Here is a 24,227-nt window from a genome sequence, read left to right as displayed (position 1 = left end):
TCTATATAACCCTTTAATCTGAGCCATGAACCAAAGTTCTGGTTCACCCCAACCAAGGAGTTGTATGTAGGAAGTTTCTATATGTGAGACAGGATTTCAGCAAAAGAGTGCTACTTTACTTATGCTATCCAAATAAAAATTCCATTTAAAGTACATTGATACAAGTTACCAGACCTCACACCTATGAAATTTGTGTGATCCCTTACTTATAATTCAGGGTACTGGGCCACAGTCTAAGTTCAGACACTGAAAGGAAGCTCAACTGAGGGTAAAAACAAAGAAAAGACAAGTATAGGAGCAGACAAACCCATTAAAGCTTTGTCTTTCCAGGATGTCTCTGCTTTTCTCTGGAACAACCAAGAACTGTTCACTGCCCTCAGAAAAACACAAGACCTATGTACCTATCTGTGATCTATCCACACACCCCCAAGCACGAACTAGTCCTTTTCACGGGTCTATTTCCAGCCTCTGCAGCATCAGGCAACAGACGCCAGATAGCTCCATGCAACCAGCCCCTTCTGGCTCTCTTCTTGCACTGTTTATTCTGATTATGCAAGACTCTGAAACCTTCTGGGAAGAGTTTATATTTGTTAATGAATCTACTTGTTAATCCAATATCAGTAGAGGGAGCCCAAGAGCTGCGTAATGCTCTAAAAAAACAAGTGGATGATTCTTGTTTTTATGGGTAGTAGGAATAGTGGGTTTTATTCACTTAAATTTGATGCCAGAAACTAGTAGATGTTGGTTTCTGGACAATGAGCAGACAAGTAAGAGCTGGGCCAAAACTGGCAGCTTCTTTTTAAAGATAAAGAACATTGCCATCTGGTGGGATGTAATACAGCCACGGCACTGTGGCTTCCAAATTCAAGTGTCCCCACTGGTCCACAACACAACAGACGGATGAAGAGCTTGCCATTACCAGCTGCTCTGCCTTCCCAACAGTCAGGCCTGATGCAACCTTAAGACTTTATTTTTATAAAACTGTTGGTAGGGGCTTCTCAGATGGAGAAAGTCCAAGCCTGTAGAAATCACCAGAAGTGGTGAGTGTGGGAGCATCCAGGATGCGGATAGGGAGGAAGGGGAGAATAACTATGTCAAACATGCTGTTGTGCTATTGTTACCCTAAGCTATTCCTGCAGCTGACTGTTAAGGAATACAGTGTGAAAAAAAAATTGAAATTCTACCTACCCAATTTGTAAGCATACATTTTTTGGCTTTTCTCACAGTTTGTACTAAGTATATAATCAATATATGTTTTGTATAAATGAATAAATCAACACCAAAAACACTTTCTTGATGCATTTCTTAAAAAACAAAACAACAAAAAACTAAACAGGTCTTGAGCTCCCTCTACTGGCCTTTTATTTTTAAAAAAGAGCAACTCCCATCAGTATCAGTTGTACAATTACTCTTTCATAATATATTTAAAACCATTTTAATGCTGATATGAAAATATCAAGATGAATTATCCTAGCCTGGCCAGCATGGCTCAGTGGCTGAGCATCGACTCATGAACCAGGAGGTCAAGGTTCGATTCCCGGTCAGAGTATATACCCAAGTTGTGGGCTCAATCCCCGTAGGGGCATGTAGGAGGCAGCCAACCGATGATTCTCTCTTACAATTGATGTTTCTATCTCTCTCTCTACCGCTCCCTTCCTCTCTGAAATCAATAAAAAATATTTTAAAAAAAGAATTATCCTATATTCAAAATAGAAAAAAAATCTATAATTATATTATAAATTCTGGGAATTCTAATGTATTCTGTTTTGAATATAACACAATTTCTGTTTGAATCAGTTCTAAGAACTAAATTCTACCTCAAATTCTCCATATTATTCATTTCCTCTCAAGCATAACTAATCCAATAGCCCTAATTTTAAACGCACTTTCTAGCTTCTTGAGAGTATGTTACACAATACCATTGCTTTCTAAAGTTCCACTCAAAACACCAGAAAACTGATCAAATAAGGATTACTTAATTTCATTTTTCCCACTGAGAAAAGAATCAGCATGATTAAATTAAATTAAGTGTGTAAGCTCTTCAGAAACTTCTATTTATTCCAGACATCTGACCACTTTTCAAAGAATGAGTGAGACTTATTCTCCAATAACCAAAATTCTGGATTTCATAAGCAAAATTTTATTTATTTCCTATCTTTTAAAGCACTGCTCACAATACCAGATGCCAACCTGCCCCTGTAAAACCAGAAGAGATGTAAACCAACTCAGCACTTTGATGTTTCCCCAAGGCTCAAAGGTGAGTCAGCCCACCCCTGACAATAGCACTTCCTGACCATCGAAGAGGTGCTACCTGGGAGCCTGAGAACCAGTTGCAGAAGCAGCTAAGTGAGGTCTTCGATTAGGTCCCATTGAGCCTCTTTTTAGATGAGGGAAGATCACAGGTTCTCTAATTACTGCTATTACAATGTTCCTAAAAGAAAATCGACCATGTGCATGACCTGTAAGCACTATAGACCAGTGGTTTAAACTGTGTACCCCAAGAATTTTTAAAACGTGCAATTACCTATGTAGCCAGGGGCACTGACCTCTTTTCCCTTAGAGTGTCAAATTAAAATATGACAGCTGCCAACACAACAAAAATTGTCTAGTATGAATGAATCAAAACTATATCTATCTTTCTGTCAGATTGGCAAAAAATCCATTTTTTGGTGTGCCACATAATTTTAGTAATTTTAGTTTATGTGTGTGCCATGAGATGAAAAAGGCTGAAAATCGCTGCTATAGTCTAATAAATATCCCAATATAAAAGCAGTCAGATTGCAAAACAACTGCAACGAATTGTTCCCACAAAAGAGAAAAAGGGCAATCACAGAAACTGTCAATGCTACCTCCCACATGTTTGCTACTATAGCTATTCACATTTATGGCCTACAGGTGGTTTCGACTTTCCCAAAATCTGCTTCAGCCAAATAAAGAATAAGAAATCATAGTGGCTGAAGGCAAGGAATTTTCTTTTTTTAAATATTTTTAATATAAATATTAACACAATTTGATGGGTTGAATAGTTATATAGATTAGAAACAAAACCAAGCAATGTTGCTCTAACCCCTTTGGCTCAGTGGATAGAGCGTCAGCCTGTGGGCTGAAGGGTCCTAGGTTTGATTCCGGTCAAGGGCATGTACCTTGGTTTCGGGCACATCCCCAGTAGGAGGTGTGCAGGAGGCAGTTGATCGATGTTTCTCTCTCTCAGGTGTTTCTAAGTCTCTATCCCTCTCCCTTCCTCCCTGTAAAAAAAAGCAATGTTGATTTAAACAAAAAAAATTAGCAATCATTTTTGTAGTAAAAAACTTGTGGCCAGAAAGTTAACATTAAATGGGTCTGCATATTATGTATAGGTAAATATACCTTTCTCTAGATATTTAGCAAAAGGTTAGCAAGATGTGCTGACACACTAGGATTTAAATTGGAGCACAAATTTAAGACTCTAGTGTGCTGACCAGTGGAGAAAGTACAATCTAAGACTGAGGACTGATATGCAATGCTCTCCACTCAGTTTCTCGATAGAACAGCCACAAGATAATGGCATGGGCTCTGTAATTACTACAGAGCTGAGGCAGTTTGATCTCCTAAAATGCCAATTACCTCAGTGCGAATCAGTGGAAAAATGGAGAGGATGAGGATGACAAGCCCACCCAAGCTCTGGATGAGGGTGAGAATGCTTTGCTGAAACTTATGGTGAGAGCTCTTACCTATCTATTTGTCAGATTGGCAAAAGTGCTGTGTGGGCTGTTGTGCTATTGGTATCCTAAGCTATTCCTACAGTTGACTGTTAAGTGATACAGTGGGGGAAAAAAAATTGAAATTCTACCTATCCCAATTTCCTGCTTTGTAAGTATAAATACAATTCTTGGCCTTTTCTCACACTTTGTACTATGTACTCAATATATTTTGTATAATGAATCTAGGACAGCCGTGGGCAAACTACGGTCCGCGGGCCGGATCCGGCCCGTTTGAAATGAATAAAACTAAAAAAAAAAAAAAGACCGTACCCTTTCATGTAATGATGTTTACTTTGAATTTATATTAGTTCACACAAACACTCCATCCATGGTTTTGTTCCGGCCCTCCGGTCCAGTTTAAGAACCCATTGTGGCCCCCGAGTCAAAAAGTTTGCCCACCTCTGATCTAGGAAGATCAAGCAGGTTAAAGATGACATTCAACAACCTCTCAAGAAAATTAATGAACCCACTCATATTAAAGAGCCTGACACTAGCCCTGGCAAGTGTTTCTCAGTGGTTAGAGCATCGGCCCACACACCAAAAGATCAAGGGTTTGATTTCTAGTCAAGGGCACATACCTGAGTTGCAGGTGCCATCCCCGGGCCCAGTAAGGGTGCATGTGGGAGACAACCAATTGATGTGTCTCTCACATCAATGTTTCTGCCTCTCTACCCCTTCCCCGCTCTCTCTAAAAATTAATGGAAAACATATCCTTAGGTAAGGATTTAAAACAAAAAACAAAACAAATAAATAAACAAAAACCTACCCTAGTCCTTTTTTGTCTGTGAAGCTCCTGATTTTATCTTCAATTTTGAATGATAGCCTTGCTGGGTAAAGTATTCTTGGATTCAGTCCCTTGCTTTGCATCACTTCGTATATTTCATTCTATTCTGGCCTGATGTGTTTCTGTTGAGAAATTAGTGTATAGTCTAATGGGAGATCCCTTATAGGTAACTTTCTGTCTCTCTCTGGCAACTTTTAAGATTCTTACTTTGTCGTGGTATTTGCCAATTTAATTATGATGTATCTTGGTGTTGGTCTTTTTGGACTTATTTAGGACTCTGTGTGCTTCTTGGACTTATGTGAGTCTTTTCTTCCCAATAGCAGGGAAGTTTTCTGTCATTATTTCTTCAAATAAGTTTTCTATTCCTTGCTCAGTTTCCTCTCCTTCTGGCACCCCTATTACGCAGATGTTGTTTTGTTTTCTGTTGTTCCAAAGCGCCCTTAGGCTCTCCTCCTTTTTAGGTTTTTTTTTTCCAGTTGCTGCTCTGTTTGGGTGTTTTTTTCTACCTTGTCTTCTAGCTCGTTGATGCAGACCTCAGCTTCTTTTAGTCTACTGTTGATACTTTCCATTGTGTTTTTTAATGCAGCCATGTCATTCTTCATTTCCTCCTGGTTCTTCTTCATTTCCCCTTAATGCTTACACATGTTGAATTTGTCTTCCATCCTTTTCAGTGTCCTTATGACTATTGCTCTGAATTCTTTCTCTGACAAATTGCTTGCCTCCATTTCATTTACTTCCTTTTCTGGTGATTCCTCCTTTTCTTTTGTATGCGGGCTGTTTCCTTGTCTCCCCATTTTTCTGTTCCTTTGTGTTTGTTTCTACATATTAGATCACACTATGTCACCCATATTTTTTTGAGTTTGTCTTAAATAGTAGATTAGAGGCCTGGTGTACGGGCATCCCCCAAGTGGTCCTTAGCGTTGCCACAGAGGCAGGAGAGGTTCCCACCACCGCCTGCACTCGCCAGCCATGAGCCCGGCTTCTGGCTGAGCAGCACTCCCTCTGTGGGAGCGCACTGACTACCAGGGGGTAGCTCCTGCGTTGAGCGTCTGCCCCCTGGTAGTCAGTGCACATCAGAGCGACTAGTCATTCGGCCGTTTGATCAGTTTGCATAGTACGGTTTTATTATCTAGGACAGTGGTCGGCAAACTCATTAGTCAACAGAGCCAAATATCACAGTACGATTGAAATTTCTTTTGCGAGCCAAATTTTTTAAACTTAAACTATATAGGTAGGTACATTGTTATTAACTTAATTAGGGTATTCCTAAGGCTTAGGAAGAGCCACACTCAAGGGGCCAAAGAGCCGCATGTGGCTCGCGAGCCACAGTTTGCTGACCATGGATCTAGGACAGTGGTCGGCAAACTGCGGCTCGCGAGCCACATGCGGATCTTTGGCCCCTTGAGTGTGGCTCTTCCACAATATACCACGTGCGGGCGCACACGTACAGTGGGATTGAAACTTCGTGGCCCATGCGCAGAAGTTGGTATTTTGTGGAAGAGCCACATTCAAGGGGCCAAAGAGCCGCATGTGGCTTGTGAGCTGCAGTTTGCTGACCACTGATCTAGGATGTTTTGTGGGACCCAGTGGTGCAATCTCTCAAGTCTTCTGGGCTGGGTATTCTAGAGATGCCCCTTACTTGGGATATTGGGGTTCTATTGGTGCAATTGGGTCTTGAGTGTTATTGTCCCATTCGCGGATGGAGTCTCCTCTCAGGGTGTCTACTTATGTGGCTCACTCTCTAACACATTGACTGAAAAGCACAAAATACAACTCCACAAGACATGACACAGAGGGAACAAAACACAAATGTATTCAAAACAGTGATAACCCCAATAAAAGTGACCACCAGAGAAAAGAGAATTAGGAGAGAGAAAAGAGAGCACAAATGATATTGAAAAAAGGAAAAAAGAGAAAAGAAAGGAAAAAAGAAGGGGGAAAATACCTTATATAATAAAAGGCTCATATACAAATTGTCCCCTCGACCGGGAGTTCAACCGAGAGTTTGACCAGGGGGTGGGGCCGGCTGGCCAACTTCCCGTGCCCCCCCCCCCCCGGCTGGCTCCAACCCCAATCACCACCCCCACCCCAATCGGAGGCGGGACGGGCCTGCCAACTGCCCACAACCCCTCCCCCCAGCCGGCCCCGCTCCCAATTGCCCCCTGACCCGATTAGGGATGGGACCGGCCAGCCAACAGCCCAGGCCCAATCAGCCCCAATTAGGGCTAGCCGGCCAGACCCCACCCGTGCACGAATTTGTGCACCGGGCCTTTAGTATACATATATGGGAAGATAACTCCACAAAACAAACAAATAAACCAAAAAATGCAAACAACAAATACCTAGGAAAAAGGAGGGGATAAAATCTGTATGGGCAGAGCTTATTTCCAGAAAGTAAGGTAAAGGAATTGAATGAATAGGGGAATGGCCACGATTCAGTATAGAGGAGGTAGAAACAGAATGAGTGGATAAGAAGTAAAAAAACAAGTAATCAATAAATTTAAAAAAGAAAGACAAAAAAATGTTTTTCTTTAATCTATTTATCTATAACTCATCTGTTTTTGGAAAAGGAGAATAGAGGAGAGAGCAGATAGGCTTGAGTTTAGTGAATGCAAATAATTAAGCAATTAGGAGAAGAAGAGAACAAGAGAGTAGAGGAAAAACAAAAGCATAAAAAAATGACTAGTGAACAAAGAGAATCGTGCATGGACTTGGGGCAGAGGAGAGGAAATTAGATATCTGAGTAAGCCAACATAGGCTACAATAATAATAACGTGGCAATCAAGCAGATAAAGGAGATCAATTTTTAACAAGGGGAAAAAAGAAAGGAGAGAGAAAAACTAAAGCAGGAACAGAAGAGTAACAGGATGAAAAGGGGATAAGTCAGGAAGTAAAGGGTGGCAAAAAGAAAAAAATAAGATAAAGTAAAATAATGATAAGAAATCAATAAATGTGATACATCACATAAACAAATTGAGAGGCAAAAATCACAATCATATCAATTGATGCAGAAAAAGCATTTGACAAAAATCCAACACCATTTCTTGATTAAAAAAAACACACAAAACTCTCAGCAATGTAATAATTACAATGGCAAATGTTAATGACAAAAAGAGAATCTTAAAGGCTGCAAGAGAGAGACAGAGAGTTACCTATACAGGATCCCCATCAGATTATCAAATGATTTCTCAACAGAAACACACCAAGATAGCAGGGAAAGAAATGAAGTATACAAAGTGATGCAAAGCAAAGGACTAAATCCAAGAATACTCTATCCAGCAAGACTATCAATCAAAACTGAAAGAGAAATCAAGAGCTTCACAGACAAAAAAAAAAAATGCTAAGGGAATCTATCACTACAAAGCCAGCAATGCAAGAAATGCTAAAGGGAATGCTGTAAAAAGAAGAAATAGAAAGGGAGGAAGGAACACAAGCATGAAGCACAGAAATGGCTACAACCAAATACCTATCGATAATAACATTAAGCGTAAATGGATTAAATACTCCAATCAAAAGACATCGAGTGACTGACTGGATAAGAAAACATGACCCATATATATGCTGTCTACAGGAGACACACCTCAGAACAAGGGACTCACACAGACTGAAAGTGAAGGGATGGAAAAATATCTATCAGGCAAATGGGAATGAAAAAAAGTTGGGATAGCAATACTTATATCTGACAAAATAGACTCAAAGTGAAGCCCATAACAAGAGACAAGGAAGGCCACTTCATAATTCTAAAGGGATCGATACAACAAAAGGATATAATTCTGGTAAACACATATTCACCCAATGCAGGAGCACCCAAATACATAAAAAAAATTCTGGAAGATATCAGGGGAGAGACTGACAGCAATACAATCAGAGTAGGAGACTTTAATACCCCATTAACATCACTGGATAAATCCTCTAAACAAAAAATTAGCAAAGAAACAGCAATCCTAAACGACTCACTAGATCAGATGGACTTAATCAACATCTTTAGAACATTCCACCCCAAAACTACACACTATACATTCTTCTCAAGCACACATGGGACATTTTCAAAGATAGACCACATATTGGGACACAGGCAAAGTCTCTCCAAATTCAGGAAGACTGAAATCGTATCAAACATCTTCTCAGATCACAATGGCATAAAATTAGAAATCAACTACAATAAAAACAATCACAAAAACTCAAACAATTAGAGGCTGAATAGCACACTATTAAACAATGAGTGGGTTACTAAAAAGATCAAAGAAGAAATAAAAAACATCCTGGAAAAAAACGACAATGAAAATACAACAATCCAAAATCTTTGAGACACAGTGAAAGCAGTCCAGAGAGGGAAGTTCATAGCATTACAGGCCTACCTCAAAAAAAAACAAGAAAAACTGGTAATAAACCATCTAAATCTGCAAGTTGAAGAATTAGAAAGAGAGCAACAAGAAAAGCCCAGAGTGAGCAGAAGGAAGAAAATAATAAAGATCAGATTGGAAATAAATGACATAGAGACCAAAAAAAAAAATTACAAAGGATCAATGAAACCAAGAGCTGGTTCTTTGAAAGGATAAAAAAGATTGATGAACCTCTAGCCAGGCTTACCAAGAAGCAGAGAGAGAGGACCCAAATAAACAAAATCTGAAACAAAAAAGGCGAAATAGCAACAGACCCCACAGAAATACGAAGAATCATAAAAAACATACTATGAGCAACTCTATTCTAACAAACTGGTCAACCTAGAAGAAATGGACATATTCCTAGAAAAATATAACTTTCCAAAACTCAACCAGGAGGAATAAAAAAATCTGAATAGGCTGATATCTATAGAGGTAATTGAAGCAGTAATGAAAAATACTTCCAACAAACAAAAGCCCTGGACCAGACGGCTTCACAGCGGAGTTTTATCAAACATTCAAAGAAGAAACAAAACCTATCTTCCTCAGACTATTCCAAATAATTCAAGAGGAAGGAACACTTCCAAGCTCTTTCCAAGAAGCCTGCATTGCCCTAATCCCAAAACCAGATAAAGATAATACAAAGAAAGAGAATTACATGCCAATATCCCTCCTGAACACAGATGCCAAAATTCTCAACAAAATTCTAGCAAATCAAATCCAGCATTACATTAGAAATATCATACACCATGACCAAGTGGGATTTATTCCAGGGATGCAAGGATGGTACAATATCTGCAAATCAATAAACGTGATACATCACATAAACAAATTGAAAGATAAAAACCATATAATCATATCCATTGATGCAGAAAAAGCATTTGAAAAATCCAACACACTTTCTTAATAAAAATTCTCAGCAAGATGGGAACAGAAGGATCATACCTCAACATAATAAAAGCCATATATGACAAACCCACAGCCAATATCATATTCAATGGGCAAAAACTGAAACCATTTCCCCTAAGAATGGGAACAAGACAGGGATGCCCACTCTCACCACTCCTGTTCAACATAGTACTGGAAGTACTAGCCATTGTGATCAGACAAGAAGAAATAAAAGGCATCCAAATTGGAAAAGAAGAAGTAAAACTGTCCTTATTCTCAGATGACATGATATTGTACCTAGAAAAGCCCAAAGACTCCATCAAAAAACTACTAGACTTAATAAATGAGTTTGGCAATGTAGCAGGATACAAACTTAACATCCAAAAATCTATGGCTTTTTTATATACCAATAATGAACTCACAGAAAAAGAAACTAAAAAGCAATCCCATTTACCATTGCGACAACAACAAAAATTAAGATACCTAGGAATAAATTTAACCAAGGAGATAAAGGACCTGTACTCAGAAAAAAGAGATAGAAGACATGAACAAATGGTAGAATATACCATCTTCATGTAAAGTTAGAATCAACATCATTAAAATGTCCATACTACCCAAAGCAATCTATAAATTCAATTCAATACCCATTAAAATGCCCACGGCAAACTTCAAAGACCTAGAACAAACCCTCCAAACTCAACTGGAATAAAAAAAGACCCCGAATAGCTGCAGCAATCTTGAGAAAGAAGAACAATGTTGGAGGGATCACAATACCAGATATCAAGCTATACTACAAAGCCACTGTTCTCAAAACTGCCTGGTACTGGCAAAAGACAGACATATAGACCAGTGGAAGAGAACAGATAACCCAGAAATTGATGCAAGCCATTATGCTCAATTAATATTTGACAAAGGAGGCAAGAGCATACAATGGAGTCAAGACAGTCTCTTCAATAAATGGTGTTGGGAAAATTGGACAGATATTTGCAAAAAAATGAAACTAGACCAACAACTTACACCATACACAAAAATAAACTCAAAATGGATAAAGGACTTAAACGTAAGATGGGAAACCATAAAAATCTTAGAAGAAGCCATTTATAAAATGGCTTAGAGACCAAAAAAAAATACAAAAGATCAATGAAACCAAGAGCTGGTACTTGGAAAGGATAAATAAGATAGCAAACATTTGTTGTTGCAATAGCTTTACTGATACAGCTCCTAGGGCAATGGAAAGTAAGGAGAAAATAAACAAATGGGACTATATCAAAATAGAAAGCTTCTGTACAGCAGAAGAAACCATCAACAAAACAACAAGAAAGCCCACTGCATGGGAGAACATATTTGCTATCTCTGAGATAAGGGTTTAATCTCTAAAACTGACAGGGAACTCATACAACTTAACAAAAGTGACTTTTACCATTTGCAACAGCATGAATGGACCTGGAGAACATTATGCTAAACGAAATAAGCCAGTCAGAGAAAGATAAATATCACATGATCTTACTCATATGTGGAATAAAATGAACAACATAAACTGATGTACAAAAATAGATCCAGAGACAAAGAAACACCTAACAGACGGTCCAACCTCAGAGGGAAGGCAGGGGAGGGTGGGGTAAGGGTGGGGGTAAGAGATCAACCAAAGGACTTGTATGCATGCATATTAGCATAACCAATGGACACAGACACTGGGGCGATGGGAGCTTGTCCTGGAGGCTGGGAGTGGCCAGGGAGGGGTCAATCAGGCAAAAAGGAGACATATGTAATACTTTAAACAATTAAAAAAATGATGACAGTTAATAATAAAGAAAATTATTATATGGGATAAACAAACAAATAAAAGAGTCTGACACTGGCCTGGCCCCACCAGCACTCTGATATTTGGCTGTAAATAAGGAAACGCTCCAGAGTGAACAGCCTTTGTGGTTTGTGAGATGTTCAAATAAAACCAATGCTGATACGGAGGACCCGAAGGCCATTATCAACATGAAGCAGTTAGCCGAGTTTGTGGTGGTCCTCAGTGATCAGGTAGCATCTACTGAGCATTGGTGTGGACAGAAATAAGTTTCAAATTCACATTCCACTGCCTCCTAAGATTGACCCAACAGTTACCATGATTCAGGTAGAGGGGAAACCTGATGTCACATAACGTGATGTGGGAACAGACTGAGAAATTTCAAAAAGTTGAAACCCCTCTATTTCACCCTGAGAGGTTTGTTAACCTTGGTGTTGAGCCTCCCAAAGGTATGCTGCTCTGTGGTCCACTGGGTACAAGCAAGACACTCTGTGCTGGGGCAGTTGCTAATACAACTTACAGTTGCTTCATTAAGTTACTAGATCTGAACCTGTACAGAAATACATTATAGAGGGGGCACAAATGGTTCAAGAGCTCTCTGAAATGGCCAGAACAAAAACAAAAAAAACCTGTCTTACCTTCTTTAATGAAATTGACATTGGAGGGGCTCATTTTAATGGCGGTGCTGGAGGTGACAATGAAGTACAGAGAACAATGTTGGAATTGATCAATCAGCTGGATGGTTTTGATCCCTAAGGATCAAAACATTCAAGTGCTGATGTTTTGATTATCGTAGCTCTGTAGTACAATTTGAAGTCAGAGAGTGTGATACTTCCAGCTTCGTTCTTTTTCCTTAGGATTGCTTTCGCTATTTGGGGTCTTTTGTGGTTCCATACAAGTCTGATGATTTCTCATTCTATTTCTTTAAAAATGACATTGAGATTTTGATGGGGATTGCATTAAAATGGTAATATGGACATTTTAACTATGTTGATTCTTCCAATCCATGAACACGGGATATTTTTTCTATTTTGGTGTGACTTTTTCAATCTCTTTTAATAATACTACCTCACACCTGTTAGAGTGGCCATTATCAACAAGACAAGCAATAATAAGTGTTGGAAAAAAGGGGAACCCTCATTCACTGTTGGTGGGAATGTAGACTGTACAACCACTACGAAAAGAAGTCTGGCGATTGCTCAAAAAATTAAGAATAGAGCTACCATATGACCCAGCAATCCCTCTCCTGGATGTATACCTGAAAAACAACAAATCATGTATTCGCAAAGATATATGTACTCCCATGTTCACTGCAGCATTATTCACAGTAGCCAAGGTCTGGAAACAACCAAAGTGTCCTGTGATAGAGGACTGGATAAAGATGATGTGGTACATATACACAACGGAATACTACTCACCCATAAGAATGGATGAGAACTGCCATTTCCAACAACATGGATGGACCTTGAGAATACTATGCTAACTGAAATAAGTTGAAAAAGCTAAGAACCATATGATTTCACTCATATGTGGGATATAAAACTGAAACTTGTGATGTGAACAGAAGCAGCAGTGTGGTGGTTGGCAGAGGGAAGGGATGGGAGAAGGGGGTTCTAATATATGGTGACAGGAAAAATTTGACTTTGGGTGGTGGGTACACTGTGCAATATACGGATCTTGTAACATAGAAATGCACACATGAAACCTATATGATATTGACCAATATCACCCCAATAAATTTAATAAGAAAATAAATAAATGAAGTGCTGATGCCACTAAGAGACCTGACACTTTGAATCCAGCACTGATGTGACCAGGGAGGTTAGATTGAAAGATTGAATTTAGCTTACCTGATCATTTTTAAGATTCATGCAGATTAAATGAGTGTTGAAAGAGATACCAGATTTGAATTATTGGCGTGACTGTGTCCAGATAGCACTGGTGCTGAGATTAGAAGTGTCTGCACAGAAGCTGGTGCGTTTGCCAACAGAGCATGGTGAAAAACAGCTACTGAGAGGATTTCTTGCAAGCTGTAAGTAAGGTCATAAGTCCTATGCCAAATTCAGTGCTACTCCCCGATTATAGGTCGTACAACTGCGCCCTGAAGGCTTTCATGAAAACACTTCTTTTAAGTGGAATCCTAAGCTTATATAGACTTGGTAATAACCATTTCACACACAAAAACAAATGGGATGAAAATTGTAAAAAAAATAAAAATAAAAAAGACAATGGCATCACTTTAATAGTGAAGAGCAAATAGCATCAGACTAAGGAGGAACTCACTATTGTAGTCAGACTAAACACCAGAACACACAGCAGATTGTTCTCAAAGTCACTAGGCTGCAAAGTCTCTTTACCTTTTGTGCCATAAAACCAGGAATAAGAGTGCCAAAGGCAGGGAAACACACACCCGTCACTGGCCCATTTCATTTCACTTTAAATCAGGGTCTCTCAACCTCAGCACTACTGATATTTCGGGTCAGATAGTTCTTTGTGAGGGGCTGTCCTGTGCACTGTAAATGTTTAGCAGCATCCCTGGCTCCCACCCACTGGATGTCAGTGGCACTGCTCCAGTCGTGACAATCCAAAACATCTCTAAGCTGTGACAAATGTTCCCGCAAAATCACCCCCAGCTGAGAACCGCGGCTCTAAGTCATATTCAACATCTGTTGGACATATATATGGGAATCAAGAATCTGAGTAAACTAAAATGTAATACTGAATGAGAGAAATGTCTCCAAAATGAGATGACTAACAGGAAAAGATTTCTTCTGAGAATATATTCCGGACAAACTTGTGAAAACTTAAATGAAATAATACGGGGGGGAAATGGATTGTGAAAAAATAAAACTTCAAACCATGAAAAAAAATTATTTTGGGTGTATATCAGCCAAATAGAAAGCAAAACTATTTTAAATACTTCAGTAATCAAATCTAGGTAGTAGTATTTTTTTTTTTTTGAAAACCAAGTTATCAAACAGCTAATGTACATTAACTTAAATGACCGGTGCCCATCTTCCCAGGTACCATTTTAATGTCTTTCACCTCAGGTATTTACTAGAGAAAAAGACTTTTCTAAGAACCATAGTCTTCATTCTCAATAAAACTATCTTTTGCTCTCATATCCTATAAGTTAAATAACATGATATTTTACATACTCATCAGGGGAATTAAGCTTTAATTATGTATTGCTAAGCCACGGTATGACATGATTTAGTGCTATAGAAAGCCACAATTAGGCCATAGCCAATATTAAATAAATACTAATAAATACTAATATATAAAGCCATCTTTCTGAAAATAAAAAAGAACATGGAAATATTTCCGTCTTTAGCAAGAAGACTGAGTTCATCTTAGAAACACTGAAAAAACAAGTAGACTTAACTGTAAAGCTAAGTAAATCCTTTTGTTATGCCCAAAATCTATAATGTCTTAGTAACCAGAAAACACACAGTGTGCAAACCACATGCAGCTAAATTCAATTTTAACTGGCTAAAGCCCAGAAACAATTTTTCTTTGTTTGAAAAATTATCAATCTTTAGCAATGTTGTTTTTTTACTCAAATCTTAATACTCAGTATGAATCTGCATAAACTGATCATTACTTTATATGTGATTACGATTTATTAACTCCAAGGAAGTCTTGCCTGTATAATTTTTCCAGAGTATTCATGTTGGGGAAGGCACAGCAAGCATTCTAACACTGACATGCTCAAATGTTTTATAAAATTTTATGAAAATCTCCTTCCATTTTCTAGGCACTGTGTAGAAGGTATGCTGAGGGAGGCATCACTGTTTCTCTCCATTAAAAACGATAGGCCAGCCCTGGCAGGTTTGGCTTAGTGGACAGAGCATCGGCCTGCGGATTCAAGGGTCCAGGGTTCAATTCCCGGTAAAGGTTACATGCCCAGGTTGCGGGCTCCATCCCCAGTGTGGGGCATGCAGGAGGCAACCGATCAATGATACTCTCTCATCATTGATGTTTCTATCTCTCTCTCTCCCTTCCTCTCTGAAATCAATAAAAATATATATTTAAAAAATAAAACAACACCTCTGTTTTATTATAAAACAAATAAACAAAAAATCTAGGGGCCAAAACAATCCTCTTATCCTTCTTAACTGGGAATGCAAAGACCAGTAGTGCTACAGAAAATTTTATTAATTGCTACTAAACATTTAACTACATATAAAGAACTATTATTTATTGAAAATAAGCACAAAGTGCAATGCCCAGGCGCACATACGTGACGTGGGGATATTAACAAAGGAAGCAAGGCCTGGAGGCAAGCAGGAGACGCCCGGAACACTGACAGACACATGGGAAAGCATTACAGTACCTGACAGCCTGTGAGAGCAAGAGGAGTAAGAGAGACCAGGTAAGAGAGCGCTCACGGTGTGAAGGAGGAGCGGGACGCTTTTAGTGGCAGGCAAAGCCTCAGAAAGTTGGACACAGTTGCTGATAGACTGGCTTCTCTGAGCTTCCAGGAAAGATAAAGTAATAATTATGTCAGAAGAACATCAGGATCTTTCACTGCTTTTTTATTATCATCATTTTCCTGGGCTCTCTTTAAATAGAGAAGGGGGCAAAAGTAGGTTTACAGTGGTGAGTCTGCGAAACAGTTTATTCTTGTAGGATTATTAATTGTCATATTATTTTCCATAGGAACAACTGCAGACCTACTTTTGCCCCACCCTGGATTTAAAGGAGGCCACTTTAAACTTGACAGGCAGTCAGTACAAAGGACGTTCAGTCATTCTGATGACATGGGAGAATGGAGAGTTCACAAATAACCAATCTTATTTTAGAATCCTTTATATGTTTAGCCTGTCCTTGTTTTCTGCTGTTTATCAGATGCACATTGGTTGTTTATTTAATTGGGCAGGTATTATAATCAATTTTCCCTTCCTAAAGAACACAAACAAAAAACCACAGTGAGAGAGGGAAAATCTAGCCTAAGCTTAAAAGTATCCTATAAATAATACATAATTCAAAAATTGGCTCACTGAGAGCTGACTGAATTCAAAAGTGAATCATTTACTAAATTAAATACCCTTCAGCTTAAGAACACATACAAGTCAAGTTGAAAATTAAGATTTGATAAATGGAAAAAGAGAAAAATCTCCATGAAACCCATCCTTTTACAATACGTCATGCTTCTTAAATCCATAATTTCCTATTATGAACTTTATGCTGTTATGTTTTCTATATTTTGCTATTCAAATCTGAGAAAATAGATGGACACAGGAAGAGAATATGCCTCATATATATATATATATATGAAATTACCATCAGTAAAATCAGTTTATCCTTACAAGAAAATATAAAGACTTACCTGCTGTTTTGCTATCTTTGCATGATTTTAACATTAATGAAACAGAACTACAAACAATAGTGACACATTTGCAAAAAGAGAGACAAACTTTATATTTTGCTGTCTTTCCCCCTATCCCGTGGCTATCAGAATTCTCAGTTCTAAAGGACTGGCTGCAATGCAATTAAAGTTTAATTCACAAATGTGTAAAATAGTAAGTGAAAACAACTCCTGTGTAAACATCAAATTGAGTGACATGAAATTTCCTAAAAGATCTGTTCATCTCTCAATGTCAGACACAAATTTGAGTGTTGTTTTAAAAAGTTTTCCTCTTATAAATCAAATGACTGGCATTTTCACAAAACTGATCACTTAAATATCTCAGAAATAATAAAATATAGAAAAATTACTTTGTGTGGAAATTGACTTGCTTTAATCACTCATTTTAAACATGTAAAATTTTAGTATTATTCATACTCAGTAACAAAGTTTTACTTTATAATTCTTTTTTTTTTACTGTATAATTCTTTAAGGTTCCCCCTCCTAGTCCTTTGCCCTTTTACCTTGCAAACTAGTGCAATGTCTGTTAAACTGCCACTTCCCTACTCTGCAATTCCTTATTTTATAGTTCCTTCTTGCCACCATCACTGACATTTTCTCAAACTTATAGTAGTCTGTGGGGAAAATCATAATATAATAACCTTCAATTACTCTCTTACTGAGACTGGGGAAAAATCACTGTCAAGTGTATCTGCCACATAAATATCTCAATGCTGCCGAAACCGGCTTGGCTCAGTGGATAGAGCATCGGCCTGCGGACTGAAAGGTCCCAGGTTCGATTCCGGTCAAGGGCATGTACCTTGGTTGCGGGCACATCCCCAGTGGGAGGTGTGCAGGAGGCAGCTGATCAATGTTTCTCTCTCATTGATGTTTCTAACTCTCTATCTCTCTCCCTTCCTCTCTGTAAAAATAAATCAATAAAATATATTAAAAAAAAATCTCAATGCTTAAAACAGCAAAACTAACCTCAAGAGCTGCTTACTATTCTCTCATTAAAAGGTGGACTCTACGTAAGTCAAAATCTACCCTAAAAAATATTCTGGGCCTTTTTAAAACACAAAAAGTGAATTATTACACAATGTAAAAATAATAGAAATGCGTAAAACCACTAATACCAACACTATATGGATTAATTTTATAAAATAGCATGATGTAATAAAATCTTCAAAGACCACTGCTTTCATAGGCAACAAAAAGATTTACAATTTTATAATTTTCATTTTTAATTTTAAAAAATATAACATAAAATAGGAAATTCATGTGTAAAGTACATAAAGATTATAGCTATATCCAACTCAACAGTTCTCATCTTTACTATCTTTTACAGGTTATGGTTTTGAGTGTTTTTAATTTAATTAACCCCACAGAGGCCAGGTTTATGGTTTTTAAGTGACATACTCTGCAAATACCTTTATATGCTTTTGTAAAAGTTCTTATTTTTGCAATATCATGGCTCTTCAGACACCCGAGGACACCAATAAACAGATCCTCACTGGCATAAATGTGATGAGGATTTTCTAAAATGTACCGTTGCCTCTACCATATTGCTGGTCTAAAATATCTATTGAAAAACTATGATGCAATCTCTTCTACGGCTATGGTTTGATCAAGTAGTCGCGTATGAAACATGCAATGTTCAATAATTTACTGCTCATAAATGTGTGAGACTAAAATTTTAAAAAGTGTTTTGGATGATCACTTTTATTATCATAGAATTCAAGGGTTGTGAGGGACAGCAGGAGTTCTGGGCAGCTCAGGCAGGCATGATGCCACCTTTGTCATAAACTTCTAATCCTATCCCTTTCTTTTAAAGATCCAGTGATAGAGTTTAAGGAGGCGAGCTGAGAAAAGAAAGCAGTGAGTAAGCCTCCCTAAAAGTTGCCTGTTACCAGGGATAGGAACTCTCCACACAAGAGAGGACAAAGGAAAAGAGAAAGGAGTTGAATAAGAGGTGAATATAAAGAAGGAGATAATTACCAACAAATGCTACAGCAAAAAAGTATGAGCCAGTTAGAGTTAAGGTATACTTTCATAAAACTCCAACAGGTTTCTAAGTCATCTGTATTAAACCTTTGTTTACTAAGCACTGAAAATTATGTTGAGTGTAAATAAATCTTTGATTTATGACTGAAGGATATTTCAACTTTCTGCAGTCAACATGTGTTACAGTTGTATGGTATTATGGGGTATGGATGTGAAAAACCACAGGAAACTCAGGTAAATTTGTTTTAAACTTAAGTTACAACTCAAAGTCACGGGGGAATGGGGATTTTATTTGTTCTTATTAAACACTGGATATCCGCTTACTTTTGAAGATTTCTCTTTTTCTTTTAAGAGTAAAGTACAGCAAAGCAGTCTGATTAATTGGGGTTCTTGGTAAAGTTTTTGTTCATGCTAACTGGCTGTGAAGTGCAACATCTACAGGAATGTAAAACTGAAATTTCCAAAGACACAAGAACTTTAAGTGTCTCCATCCAGTCCTGAAAACTAAGAACGTCATTACTGTTGCTGGCCCAAGTGACCATACTCTCTCAAGAGTCACATGTTCAACAACCATAATGCAATTAGTTGTGTGATCACTAAGACTCTATTTCCTCAAAGTTCAAAAAAAATCTATTTTATTTCTTTTGCACAAATATCTCACTCAAAATTAACATCTCACTCAATATTAAATCCTTTTCACAATGAAGGATTTTGAAATAAATATGAGAAATTGTGTTTTGAAAGTAACCAGAACCGAAAGTTAAAAAGGTAGAGAAATCTCATTTAACAAAAGGTCTAGCTTTTAACTTCTGAGTAGAATTTTACAACTTTTACATTTTATTCCTATAAACCCATTTTAGATAGCAACTATTTGGGAAATACTTAAATAAATGTTTACCAGTTGCTTTTTGGCGAACGATATTTCTTGCTTTCTCAACTCCTGGTGCCCCAGATGTGGTGGCACTCCTAAATCTCATTGGCTCGGTCACATCTGGGTGGCTCCGCCAGCTGAGAGAAAAGGATCTCCCCACAGTGGTTCCTTTCTGAGAATCTAGAACGCAGCCTGATAAAGGATAAGACAAGAAAAATAATCTAAAGGCTGAATTCATTATTATTCATTTCATAGCCTACGTTGCTCAGCAAATTTCAGACCTACAATTATATATAATTAGAGGCCTGGTGCATACTAGAGACCAGTGCATGGATCCGTGCACCGGTGGGGTCCCCCAGCCTTGCCTGTGCCCTCTCGCAATCCGAGACCCCTCAGGGGATGTCGGAGAGCTGGTTTCAACCCAATCCCCACAGGCCAGGCCAAGGGACCCCACCGGTGCACGAATCCATGCACTGGTCTCTAGTATGCATATAAGATCTTTGATTAATCTCTTCCCCCTTCCCTCTCCCCCCTTCCCTCTGAGATTCATCAGTCTGTTTCATGTTTCCATGCCTAATTCTGCTCCTGTGTTGAGCGTCTGCCCCCTGGTGGTTAGTGCATGTCATAGCTATGGGCCGGTGGGCTGGTGGCTTAGCCTTTTATATATATAGAAGATCAGCAGTTTCTCTTGTTGCAAATTAGGTACCACTTCCTGTTACTATAATTTAGAAAGTTATTCAGGTATCAGTAATCTAAATATTGCTAGTGCCAAAGTATTTTTCAAGAATCTCCAACAGTCTGATGAAAATTAACATATCTTCATAGTACTCATTTCAGTATACAAAAAATATTAATAAACCTTTCTCAATATAAGCATAATGCTAAATGAAGTTATATCACTGCTCCAAAAGCTATTTTCATAAACCAGAAAATCAGAGATCCTAATTTTAGAATATCCATCCTGTAGGCACCAACCTCTCCATATCCCCAAGAGAAAGTTATGCCTATCTTCTCTAATTACAGACAACCAAATGAGGAAGGAAAATGAAAATCTACAAATACAAAATCTTAATTTAGTGAAGCTCCAAAACAATAAACAATAAACTATTACAGCTCTGTGATTCAAGTTCTCTTCTTTCCTCTCATATTGCTCTGGTCAACTATTTCAAATGAGTGGTCAAGAATCCAAAAGAAATGCAGGAGAAAAGAGAATGAGACACTGAGGTTTTGGCACAGGTATAATGTGGCTGGTGGCTGCCACCTGTGGCTTGTTTTCACACACAGGTTACTCTGAGAGTGTATTTTATTTCCATAAGTCCAGTGCTTCCAAGGCTGGTATTTCTATAATGAATGTTTAAATCTGTTTTTAGAATAAAGCAATATAATAAATAAATCAGAAAAATGCTCCATGGTCATTAATTAAATAAAATTTCTGCTGTATCATCCCTAAAATAGTGTTTTTGAAGTTGTTTATCTTCCTAAGACAAGCCCATCTTTTCCCATGATTCTCTTTCTTCACATAGTGGGGGGGGGGGGGGGGAGAGTATTTGGGTGCTGAGGAGGAGGGTAGATGACAAGCATTTCAGGAGGCAGGGAATGTGCTTAGTTTGAGAAATTCCTTACCTCCTGTCTCAGCAACTCCCTCCATCCTGAAAGGCACCTCTGGTCAGGCAGACTCTCTTCTGGGCTAAGAACCAAAGTTTTAGAGGCCAACCTCCTGCTAGAAGCACCCTGGTCCACACAGAGGCCCTCAGAGCTGCCACCGAGCACAAGACAGAGGCCAAGGGCACAACTTCTTGGCCCCCTGACCCCACGTCAATCCCAATTCTCCAGTCTAATGTATTTTTTAGGAAGGGCTCGGTATAGTTTCAAATGGGGAGAAAAAGGGATCTGCTGCTAAAATGTTACAAAATCATTAGACAATCTAAATCTAAACTAAAATAAAACTGTCCCACTGGAATACCAGATGCTTAAACTGGTTTTTGCTTGTTACTAACTTGCTTTTAGTAATTGATGCTTTGGCAAGCCACTCACAGACTGCAATGAAGACATTGTAAGAATCAGCCATGTTAATTACTCCCTATGGTTAATCAATCATTGTAATTCATTCACACCTCCAGTATGCACATTCTCTTTTGTCCTCTCCCATACTGACTATGGGGTTCATCGTGTGACTGACTTTGGTAGCAAAACTGAGCAAGCAGATATTTTAAATGCACCTATTGCTCAGGCATCCCTCTTGCCCCAGGTGACAGCTAGCCAACCCCTAGAAGTAGAGCTGCTTAGCTGACGATTTCACAGTCTAGCTCAGCAATTTTCAAACAGTGTGCTGCAAGAATTTTTCAAACAGGCAATACCTGACTATTTAGTCAGGGGACTTACCTCTTTTCTTTTAGATTGTCAAATAAAAAAATGACAACAGCCAACATAACAATAGCTGTCAGGTGTGAATGCCATGTCTTGAACCATAAATATATAGATCATATAGTAGAGTTGCACCTTACTAGTATTGGTCACGTTGCATAATAAGGTTGCATCTGACTGGTTAATTCTTAGTACTAGAAATCCTTATACACAAGTATAAGCACCTGATTTTTTAAGAAGTCACTTTGGAGCAAAAGAGTAGTTAATAACTATTATTATTATTTTGTAAAGCAATCGAAATTATACCTATTTTTGCCAGATTGGCAAAAAATAGAACATATTTTTTGGTGTGCCACAGAATTTCAGTAATTAGCTTATGTGTACCAGAGATGAAAAAGGTTGAAAATTGCTGGTCTAGCTGACTGCAAACACAGGAGTGACTCCAACAGAATTGTCCAACTAAATTTAAAACTGCCAACATATAAAATCATAATCTAAATAAACAGCTCTTATTTTAAGGCACTATGTTTTGGGGTGTTTTGTCACACAGCAAAATCTAACTAACACAGTCCATATTAAAGCTATTGTTGACGTTGCAGTGTACCATGAAAAGCAATGTCCCATTTATGAGTCTTTGCAGGAGAAAGTCCTCCCAGGAAAAGCTATATATCACCTAAGCAAGTGGATTGTTTCACCTTTTGCACTCTGTGATTCTCTGGTGTAACCCTGTGAAGATTAGGGTCAAATCTGAGGTTGCCCTCTTCATACCTCCCTAGCAAGCATATAAGGCTCTCTGGCATGCATTTTGGTATTTGAACCGTGCCTGTAGTTCCATACCCGTTCATTTTGCCCCAATGCCCTTACATATTTTATCTTTTACATTGCATGTATTTGTAAGAGATGCCTCAAAATCTTTACATAATAAGTTGGAGTGCAAGTGAATTAATCGAAAGACTAAAGACAGGGACTGCCAAACTGTCATACTTAAAGAAACCACCACTGATGTTTTTCACCTTGATCTGATTCTAGGTTATCAAGCCAGTTTTTAATCCAAAACACATCAAAGCCAAAATGCCTCCCATCTGGTGTGGCATTTTGAGTTGGACTGGCTTGGCTTTGATTTCTGGCTTTACCACTTCTTAGCTATGTGACTTGAATGAGTCAATCACTGGACCAGCCGTGGGCAAACTATGGCCCGCGGGCCGGATCCGGCCCGTTTGAAATGAATAAAACTAAAAAAAAAAAAAAAAAAAAAAAAGACCGTACCCTTTTATGTAATGAAGTTTACTTTGAATTTATATTAGTTCACACAAACACTCCATCCATGCTTTTGTTCGGGCCCTCCGGTCCAGTTTAAGAACCCATTGTGGCCCCCGAGTCAGAAAGTTTGCCCACCCCTGCACTGGACGCTGGTCTTCAGTTTCTCTGTCCATGATGTGGCGATAGTAGTATCTACTGCGTCGGGGACTATGAGGGTGAAGGGGGAATATGCACAAAGCACTGGCCATCATTACTGCGTTTACTACCCCTCCCCTTTGTCTTTCTTCTTCTTTCCACAGCCTCTTCATAAATGCACCATCCTCATTAAGGCGACAGGATGCTGTGAGACACAATCTACTGCCACCATCGGAGATACTGTCTATGTGGCTGGTTCAGTTTACTATGAACTTTCATGCATCAATTGCCTAGATGTATAAAGACACACTCCTTCCCTGATGTCTCAGACATGCGGTGTTACCCTGTAAGACTGGAAATACCTTTGCCTCGTTGTTTCTTTTCCTTTTGTTCACTTAATTTGTCCAGAGGTAGGTTTGTCATCTCCACTCCATAAACAGTTCTTGCGAGCACTGCTGTCAAGGAGTCCATGATGTTGGCCCACTCATTTATGAGCTCCTCCCACTGTGTGAGGGAGGACAGCACACCAAGAAATTCGTCCCAGAGCTCTCGAGAAATGTACACACAGAGGTTTGCTCGGATCCAGGCCACAATGAGTGTCTAAAACCAACCAACCAATGAGAGAATTTATTATCTTCATTTGGAAAAGGT

General features: G+C 38.5%; 1 protein-coding gene and 1 pseudogene across 4 annotated transcripts in view; one reads left to right on the top strand and one right to left on the bottom strand.

Moving 5' to 3' along the window:
* RALGAPA2 (Ral GTPase activating protein catalytic subunit alpha 2) overlaps nt 1–24,227 on the bottom strand; it is a 300,833-nt gene that overhangs the window by 186,124 nt on the left and 90,482 nt on the right. For 2 of the 3 annotated variants that reach the window (XM_081097210.1, XM_081097209.1), the window contains exons 15-17: nt 23,939–24,176; nt 19,845–20,009; nt 15,929–16,069 (exon numbers count right to left, since the gene is read on the bottom strand). In XM_081097210.1, coding sequence (XP_080953336.1) covers nt 15,929–16,069; nt 19,845–20,009; nt 23,939–24,176 — 544 coding nt within the window. The remainder of the gene's footprint in view (nt 1–15,928; nt 16,070–19,844; nt 20,010–23,938; nt 24,177–24,227) is intronic. The other variant, XM_081097211.1, reaches the window with a different exon arrangement.
* Nucleotides 1,003–13,318, top strand: LOC308523603 (26S proteasome regulatory subunit 7-like; annotated as a pseudogene). Its single transcript has 3 exons — nt 1,003–1,040; nt 4,151–4,223; nt 11,643–13,318. The product of its transcript is annotated as a 26S proteasome regulatory subunit 7-like (transcript).

The sequence above is a fragment of the Myotis nattereri genome (assembly GCF_964212035.1).
Source record: "Myotis nattereri genome assembly, chromosome: 8".
Taxonomy (NCBI): domain Eukaryota; kingdom Metazoa; phylum Chordata; class Mammalia; order Chiroptera; family Vespertilionidae; genus Myotis; species Myotis nattereri.
Note: the sequence above shows the minus strand (reverse complement) of the source record. Positions and strands in the feature narration are given on the sequence as shown.